This window comes from Maniola hyperantus, chromosome 28 (assembly GCF_902806685.2).
Source record: "Maniola hyperantus chromosome 28, iAphHyp1.2, whole genome shotgun sequence".
In the NCBI taxonomy this organism is placed as follows: domain Eukaryota; kingdom Metazoa; phylum Arthropoda; class Insecta; order Lepidoptera; family Nymphalidae; genus Maniola; species Maniola hyperantus.
Genome location: NC_048563.1, coordinates 4,890,688 through 4,900,296, shown reverse-complemented (window position 1 = coordinate 4,900,296; position 9,609 = coordinate 4,890,688). Strand labels below are relative to the sequence as shown.

At 37.9% G+C, this 9,609-nt stretch overlaps 1 protein-coding gene across 1 annotated transcript; it reads left to right on the top strand.

Annotated features, from left to right (window-relative positions):
- Nucleotides 1-1,053: 1,053 nt before the first annotated feature.
- On the top strand, nt 1,054-9,253 carry LOC138404434 (histone-lysine N-methyltransferase PRDM9-like). Its single transcript, XM_069508316.1, has 8 exons — nt 1,054-1,228; nt 1,796-1,876; nt 2,755-2,831; nt 3,656-3,749; nt 4,921-5,027; nt 5,176-5,321; nt 5,930-6,051; nt 6,307-9,253. The coding sequence occupies exons 2-8, from the start codon at nt 1,801-1,803 to the stop codon at nt 7,257-7,259; spliced, it is 1,575 nt and encodes a 524-aa protein (XP_069364417.1). The 5' UTR covers nt 1,054-1,228; nt 1,796-1,800; the 3' UTR covers nt 7,260-9,253.
- Nucleotides 9,254-9,609: the final 356 nt, after the last annotated feature.

Here is a 9,609-nt window from a genome sequence, read left to right as displayed (position 1 = left end):
CTCCTAGAGTAAATATATTCCTTGAAGAAGTGTTTCCGTATGTAAAAAGTACTCTGTGAAGAAGTGATCCCTACAGTGCGACAAGGCTCTCTTGGCACTTGAATGACATAGACATGGGGGCGCCTGTTGGAGAACAAAGGCTTAGAAGCGTAGACCATCGACATAGGAATGTAGTACATCCAAATTCTTTGGCGTAGACTGAGTAAGAAATCGTAAGACAAAGGAACGTTTGTTTTCTCATTCACAATAGAAAGAGAACACAGATAAAGTTACTAATGTGACAGATAAACAGAGACGCAGCTAACATATTTTTTGTCCCTTATCGTGTAACCGGTTTTTCAAGGAATAGGTATAACTTTAGTTGCAAAACAAACTGAGAATTCGTGGCGTCATTGTATTTCTCATTAGTTATTTACTTGTTTTCATATAAAAACGTTTAATACAAATATTGTTGATCGGTTAATACAAATATTGACTACTAAACAATGGTAATTGTCGTGTTATTCATCGTAACGTCTCGCTATCGCTATCTCAGACGCGGCACGCGGTTACACAGTACTTTAGTCTAGCTTTTTTACTCAGTCTACGCTTAGAACTAGAAGCTTAGATTCTCAGAATAAGGACTGGTAGAAGTAGCCCTATTGTGACACTTACTGTTAGAGCGAGATAGCTAAATGCATTTAAGCTCTTGTTAGAATATTAGTGTACCACAATATTTGTACGAATTACGATACAACCATTGCCTGAGATGCCTAAAACTCGTTTATTCGGGAAGGTACACCACGAACGAGAGAGTAGTGTGTGCAATCGGATTTTTTTTTTAAATGTTGGTATGACCAAATTAGTTTACTACGTATTGGCGGGCACTTGGCGGGAAAAGCCAATTCGGCGCGAAAGTGTAGTGTGAAGTACGAAACAAAATCTATCTATCAATCTTCCTAAACAAAAAGACGTCTAAGTTCAATCTCCAAGAATAGTAGGCCACAGGCTTGTGAATTGTGACGAGAATGTAGTGTTTCATCAATTTTATCTAATAATCTTTTTATGTTGGTACGACTGAATTAGTTTTCTTGTCTATTATTTTCCGTATTGGCGGGAAAAGTTACAAATTTTACTTAATTCGGCGGGAAATGGACTGAGAGTTGACTGTTGACTACTGAGAGTGAGTGCCAAAACAAACTAAAATTGGATATAAAACTAGTTAAAAGGGACAACAAGGACATTGAAGGTAAGATTTCCATTATTTTTTCAACGATTTATGCGCGCGGATAATATAGAAAACAACAAATTACTTAATCAGAAAAGCTCACAGCATCAATGAAATTTGATAAAGCTAAGTTGTTAGAAAACAATTTTGACGATGTTGTTTTCTACTCTTTATGTGGTAGATGCAGATAGTAAATGTTAAGCAAGTACGTATAAGTTTCGAGGGACATAAGTTGTGTAGTATTTATGTGAAGAACTAATGGTTTCCTAGTGATGCACCCATTTACCAGTTTGGACTAGATGAGTGATCAGTTTTAAAAGATTGCGATAGGCGCTGACGAATACAAAGCTATAAGAGACGCCTATAGTAATTGTAGACTGCTTTTATTTTTTACTAGCTGATGCCCGCGACTTCGTTCGCGTGGATTTAGGTTTTCAAAAATCCCGTGCAAACTCTTTGATTTTCCGGGATAAAAAGTAGCCTATGTCACTCTCCAGGTCTTCATCTTTACCCATGCAAAAAATCACGTCGATCTGTTCAGGTTAAAGAATTATTTATTTCTCTCAAAGAAGTAGTGATTTTTTGCAGCGACCATGCCTCGCAACCTGAGGAAGCAGCCGCGCGTCAGCTACGCGGAGCCCGAGGAGCCGGCCGCCGACGAGTATGTGTGTAAGTATACAATTATTCTCTTAGCCTAAATGATATATGTTAATTGTTAATTATATAGATACCCGATGGACGTTGGGGTCCCAAGGTGCTAGAATGGCGACCTCGCACCGGAAGACGCTCAAAAGGAAAAACGGAACCCTTATAGGATCACTTTGTTGTCTGTCTGTCTGTCATGAAACAAACCTACAGGGTACTTCCCGTTTACCTAGAATCATGAAAGGTAGGTAGATAGTAGGTCCTATAGCAGACATTCGGGGAAAAATCTGAAAACCGTGAATTTAGGGTTAGATCACACAAAAAAATTTAAACTGTGGTCATAAACTAATAATTAGTATTGTCAATTTTCGAAGTAAGATAACTATATCAAGTGGGGTATCATATAAAAGGGCTTCACTTGTACATTCTAAAACAGATTTTTATTTATTTTTATGCATCATAGTTTTTGAATTATCGTGCAAAATGTCGAAAAAATACGACTGTAGTACGGATCCCTCATTGCGCGAGCCTGACTCGCACTTGGTCTGTTTTTTAGGGTTCCGTACCTCAAACGGAAAAACGGAACCCTTATAGGATCACTTTGTTGTCTGTCTGTCTGTCTGTCTGTCTCTCAAGAAACCTACAGGGTACTTCCCGTTGATCTAGAATCGTGAAATTTGGCAGGTAGGTAGATCTTATAGCTGGCATTAGGGGAAAAATCTGAATATGTCAGCTATAAGATCTACCTACCAAATTTCACGATTCTAGGTCAACGGGAAGTACCCTGTAGGTTTCTTGACAGACAGACAGACAACAAAGTGATCCTATAAGGGTTCCGTTTTTCCTTTTGAGGTTCGGAACCCTAAAAAAAGTGGTAACACTCGAGTGTGTTGTTGTTGCAGTCTGCACGGGGTGTCGGGACTACGTGTACGAGTACTGCTCCATACACGGGCCGCTGCTCGTGGTGCCCGACGACAAGGTAGGCGTCGCAGTACACGAACACCACTCACTCATTCCTCTAATCCTTCAAACATCATAACCGAAGAAGAATCATCATCGAAGTACATAAATATGATATAAAGTCTGTCCACTAACATAGTGTCGCTACCCAACTAGTGTTTATTATTTATTTTTATTTATTACAATAAACATAAGAATAATATAATCAGGTATGCTATTTTATTCTTTGAATAGAAAACATTTATTTAACAAACACAGTGAAAAATCTAAATATATAAAAGAGAAATACCACTCACTCACTGACTGACTGACTAATCACGAAATCTCAGAAACTAAAAAGCCTACAAACTTAAAATCTGGAAGGTAGGTTCCTTCTTGGACGTAGGTGTCAGCTAAGAAACGGTTTTGAAAAATTCCCCCCCTAAGGGTGCGAAAGGGGGGGTCGAAGGTTGTATGAAAGTCCTATGTTTTTGGAGTTATAGACGTGAAAATCGACATTTAGGTATTCTGGAATCCGTGCCTTAAGGTGAGACTGAGTGAGTAGGTAAGTGAGGCCTTTTGCAGCGGGAAAATTTCAGATCTCATGAGAAACCAGAAATTTTACGCGGACGAAGTCGCGGGCAACTGCTAGTAATATAATAAAAGCAAAATAATAAATGCGCCTGCGGGTGTAGCGACACTATGTTAGTGAACAGACTTTACACTTTTTGAGTACCTACTTAATATCCATTTCGACCTATACCTACCCGGGTATAAATAATGATAATAACGGGTAAACAGTCGGGGTAACCTACTGTTTCACGTTTCGTGTCGCTCTGTACTGTACCTGCCGCTAACGGACAGGTGCCGGCGAAGTCGCCCTACCCGCCCTACGTGCCGCGCGCCGCCCTCACCATCCCGCACGTGTTCCTGCACCTCGCGCGCTCCAGCATCCCAGGTTCCTCTCCCGACCCACCAATTATATTTGTTCACCTAGTTATTTATTCCATTCCATTCCCTTAGATTATATCCTTGCCGTATTTAAAAGCTATTTATCCTAGATTAAAAAAAAATCAAAAATAAAAAAAATCTCATCGATCGCTTGGTAAAATAACTAATCTATCTTATAAAGCATAATGTAAGTTCGCAAATAAAAGATCATGTCGCTTTTATACATCTTATATTTTATTAATTTATTAAATCTTAAGTTTTTCTGTAAACTCCTACCCTCTACCAAATAAACCTGGAATAGTTATACTCTGTTTTGTCTTTTTCCTTCAAATGTCAAATTACTGATGACAGAGAAAGACAAAACAGAGTATAACTATTCCACCGCTATTCCAGGTTTATTTGTTAGAGGGTTAGGATTTACCGTAGTTCGGGCTTCTATAGTAGCATCTGTAGTACGCGACAGGTTGAAATAGCAATTGGGGAGGGAACGCCCCGCACACCCACACAGCCCCCGCGCTAACCCGCTGCGGACGAGCGTGTCCCGCCACCGCATACCCCGATTGCCATTTCAACCTGTTGCAAATTATACTTAGTTTAGTTTAGTTTAATAATGTGGCTAATTCTGTTGTACACAATCTCTAAACTAAACTAAAATGGCACGTCTAAATCTATTGCTATCCCTTTCATAATGTTGCTTGCGGAAAAGGAGAGCACTAGATTTAGACCTGTTAATTTAGTTTAGTTTAGAGATGGTGTACCAAAGAATCGGCCTCATTCTTTATTGTACACCAAAAAGAAAAGAAACATGTAAAAGAAGAACATACAATTAGCGGCCTTATCGCTGTGAAGCGACCTCTACCAGGCTACTAGGTTTAGGCAGGAGGATTTAAAGGCTAGTGAAACTGGGTTTAAGGTGTACGTAAGTTGTTAGAGAAAATAAAGATAATAATTATAATATAAGTAATATGTATATTAATAGGCACAGGAATGCCTAAATAATAATACATAATAAATATACAACAATAATATGAGTAATATTGATGTTTTAATTGTAGGATATTATATTTAATAATGTGCAATTACATAAAGGGTTCTGACATTTTAGATAGTGTTTATATAATATACTTAGCTGTTATTAATTGAACAGTTTTGAAATTAAACTCCGTAACGTCCTGTAGGTGCTGGTCTGGGAGTGTTCAGTACGCTGACGCTGCCCAGTGGGGTGCGGTTCGGCCCCTACCGCGGCGTGAGGACCAAGGAGGTCACCTCCTTGTATTGCTGGCAGGTAACAAACAATTCATACTACTATGATACCCGCAATTAACTAACTGCATATAATCTATCTATTTTTAGATATATTTATCTGTGAAATAAATGTATATTTTCCTGGAATAAAAATATCCCATGTTTCTTAAATGATATTGTTTGTATAGATGTACGATCGTAACGGCAAGCGCGCGCACGTGATAGACGCCGGCGACGCGAACAATTCCAACTGGATGCGCTACGTGAACTGCTCGCGACATTGGTGCGAGCAGAACCTGGTCGCTTACCAGTACAGGGGCGAGCTGTATTACAGGTTTTGTATATCCTCCATACACACAAACATACACACAAACAGACCAACTGGATGCGCTACGTGAACTGCTCGCGACATTGGTGCGAGCAGAACCTGGTCGCTTACCAGTACAGGGGCGAGCTGTATTACAGGTTTTGTATATCCTCCATACACACAAACATACACACAAACAGACCAACTGGATGCGCTACGTGAACTGCTCGCGACATTGGTGCGAGCAGAACCTGGTCGCTTACCAGTACAGGGGCGAGCTGTATTACAGGTTTTGTATATCCTCCATACACACAAACATACACACAAACAGACCAACTGGATGCGCTACGTGAACTTTATCTAGGTACTTACGAAAACTTATTATATATTATTCTTTCTTGTATGTAAAAATATTTCTCACTAATTCCAGAAACTAAATCATTAGTGTGGCTAATTCCGTTGTACACAATCTCTAAACTAAACTAAAATGGCACGTCTAAATCTATTGCTATCCCTTTCATAATGTTGCTTGCGGAAAAGGATAGCACTAAATTTAGACCTTTTAATTTAGTTTAGTTTAGAGATTGTGTACCAGAGAATCGCCCCCATTTTTAACCTAAAAATGCTCATTTTAGGACGATCAAAATAATTCCGCGATTCACGGAGCTGCTCGTGTTTTACGGCGCGCAGTTCGCGCACATGCTGCGCGTCGACTTGCGCGCCTATAACAGCCCCGCGGGATACGCGCAGAAGTTTGGTAAACATATTCAAACTTATGACATTATATACTTACTCAGCTTTATTTGACTATTTATTTTTAATCTTTTTGATAACGCTGGACGTGCAATAAGTGTTTACCATAAGCCCGAGCGCAGTGAGCGCAACATTTTTAGCTTTAGTCCCTTCGACCTGTCATATTTTGTAAAAAATATACTACTGTACTTATTATTTTAGCAGTTAATACATATTTCTAATATATAATTTGCATCATTAATTAGATCTCTCGTTACAGGAGCTCCTCCCAAGAAAACTGTGACGACTCTAAAAGAGACAACACATACCGTCACTTCCAAAGAGATCGACCCTAAATTGGGTCAAACCAAAACAGTAGACAATAACAACAAAGAGGATCAACTGAAACGTGAAGAGAAATCTGAAGAACTAGAAGTAAAGAAACCTAAAAAGTCAACCATCAAAAAGTACGTGCCGCCGATAAAAAATACTAAAGAAATTTCAAATGAACCAAATGGTCCAAATAATGGAAACATCGAAGCCTTAAATACTTGTAATGACATACAGAACATTGTACACGAACCAGTGGCGAAGAAACCTAAACATACACGACACACTACAAAGAACACCGATAACATAGACGCGAACAATAACTCACAGACCAATACAAAACAGGTCAATGTGAAAGTAACCGAAAATTTCCTTCAAAACGATCTGATTTGTGACATATGTAATTATAAAACTAATTCGCAAAAAGCTTTGGAGCTGCACTTGATTTTACACACACAGGACAAAAATGTATTGAAGCGTAGCCATTGTGGATATATGACTAAGATTAAATCTCACTTGATGAGACACTTGACAAGCCACACGGGTGAAAAACCCTATTCATGCAACATTTGTAATTACAAATGTGCAAAGAGCGCTAACTTAAAATCTCACATGCGAACTCACACGGGTGAAAAACCCTATTCATGCAACATTTGTAATTACAAATGTGCACAGAGTGGTCACTTAAAAGATCACATGCGAACTCACACGGGTGAAAAACCCTATTCATGCAACATTTGTAATTACAAATGTACACGAAGCGATGTCTTAAAATCTCACATGCGAACTCACACGGGTGAAAAACCCTATTCATGCAACATTTGTAATTACAAATGTGCACAGAGTGGTAACTTAAAAAGACACATGAAAAGAAAACACTCTGGCGAGAAAAAGAATATTTAAACAATGTAAATGTTCACTCAGCAGTCATGTAAGTCCCGCAAATTGCTAATGCGCTTGCCCGCCATTTTAGTGACGTCTAAAAATAGCTGATGGTATTTATTTCGGCTCACGTCAAAATGACGTCATTTCGATGCTAATGAGACATGGTTCCAGCGCAATGGCACTTTGCGGGACTTATAACACACATGAACTCACACTGATGAGAATTTTTTTGATGATTTATTTTTAGTTCGCACTTTTTTATGTTTCTTTTTATGATTTTATGTACTTATCTTTTCTATTATTGTCATTACATTAAGGCCTGGCCACACAAAACCCACAGAGGCTTCGGGTCTAATGGTGCGGTTACATGGGCAATTTTTAAAGGCAATTATTGCTCGGCAACACGTAATGGATCAATCTGGAGAAATTATTTCGCATAACATTACTGACATTTTCAGGTATGGCTGGATATTGCAGAAAAATGCTTTATGTGGTTGTGCCGTCATAATTGACTAAATTGCCTAGATTCCAATTGTCCGTGTAAGTCTAAGCGTACCTTTAGATGACTGAATTTACGTTTAATTGGACTGTTGTAATTTTTTTTACATTTGTTATCAGAAGTAGGTGTTTTGTTTTTAGGGTACCGTACCTCAAAAGGAAAAACGGCACCCTTATAGGATCACTTTGTTGTCTGTCTGTCTGTCCGTCTGTCTGTCAAGAAACCTACAGGGTACTTTCCGTTGACCTAGAATCATGAAATTTGGCAGGTAGAGGTCTTATAGCTGACATTTGGGGAAAAATCTGAAAACCGTCACACAAAAAAAAAATTGTGGTCATGAACTGAAAATTAGTATTTTCAACTTTCGAAGTGACAACTATATCAAGTGGGGTATCATAAATTAAAGGGATTCACCTGTGTATTCTAAAACAGATTTTTATTTATTTTTATGCATCATAGTTTTTGAATTATCGTGCAAAATGTCGAAAAAAATACGACTAGTACGGAACCCTCGTTGCGTGAGTCCGACTCGCACTTGGCCGGTTTTTTTTGGTTTCTTATATATTATATTTTGAGAAAAAAAGACTCCTTTTGTTTTAGGTGTTTTTAATACCTAAAAATGTATAATGGAATTATTATCTTGTCATTTATATTGATGGGTCTTGCAATAAAATGGTGTGATGTTTTGAATAGCTGTAGTTAATGGGGCTAGAACTCATTGTTAAAGTGAATAATTTAAAAAGGTCACGATTTTTATTTATTTTTAACATGATTGTCAAGCTATACGTAAGGTGAATAATGACATCACAATCCATAAACGACAAATATTTTCCAATTTTTAATTTAAAAAATAAACAGTAATTTCTACGGGAAAATATTTTTTGTTTAAAAATTGAAAAATATTTGTCGTTTACGCCCTGTGACGTCATTAATCGCCCTCCGTACAGCGTGACGTTAATAATTATGTTAGAAATAACGAAAATTCTGATTCAAAAAAATATATAATTGCAGAAATACAGTTGTCCGTGTAAGCCTAAGTTGTAATCCTTGTACTTTGTGTGTGCAGACCTTTTATAAAACATTTTTCTTAATTACCTACAGTTCTTGCAATTCACGAAGGCGAGTGAACTTTACTAGTGTGCGTGCATGTCGGACCATAAATATCCATACTAATTAATGCCTTAAGTAACGATTAAACGACTCTGAGTGCGGCTGTTAGACTTGGGCATTTTGGTTTAGTTTGGAGATTGCGTACAACGGAATTAGCAACAATAATTAATTAAGTAAATCAAATCTAAAACCAAACAAAAGTTGTTCTTGTACTGTTCAGATTTCTTATTTAAGAGCCTCAATAGCTCAACGGTTAAGGATGGGACTGAAGTCCGAAAGGTCGCCGGTTAAAACCCCACCCGTTGCGCTATTGTCGTACCCACTCCTAGCACAAGCCTATAATTAATAGGGCTAATATTCTTTAAAAAAAAAAAGTATACCTAAATATGTACCTACTCATTAGTTTTATAGTTCATATTTGTATAACATTTTCTTTAATATTGTTTTTGTTAAATTTTCTTTTTTCTATTATAAAAATAAATAAATTTAATAGGTAACTACTTACCTAAACATAACAAGTTTCGTTACTAACTTTTAAATTTTATAGTTTTTTTACCAGTGTTTGTTATTATTACACCTATAGTACGCGACAGGTAAACATGCCAATCGGGGTGGGGACGCCCCGCACAACTTGCGATAACCCGGTGCCGGTGAGCGCGGGTAACGTACGCGACATGTCGACCTATTAATCCTGTATTAATCTATGTGTCGACCTGTCGCGAACTATACCAACCTGCCTACCTAAACTTTTCGCGACTT

Coding starts and splice junctions, on each gene's coding strand:
- LOC138404434 (XM_069508316.1), top strand. CDS start 1,801: ATGCCTCGCAACCTGAGGAAGCAGCCGCGCGTCAGCTACGCGGAGCCC. Junction 3,750..4,920: donor CGCGCGCTCCAGCATCCCAG/GTTCCTCTCCCG, acceptor AACGTCCTGTAG/GTGCTGGTCTGGGAGTGTTC. Junction 6,052..6,306: donor GGGATACGCGCAGAAGTTTG/GTAAACATATTC, acceptor CTCTCGTTACAG/GAGCTCCTCCCAAGAAAACT.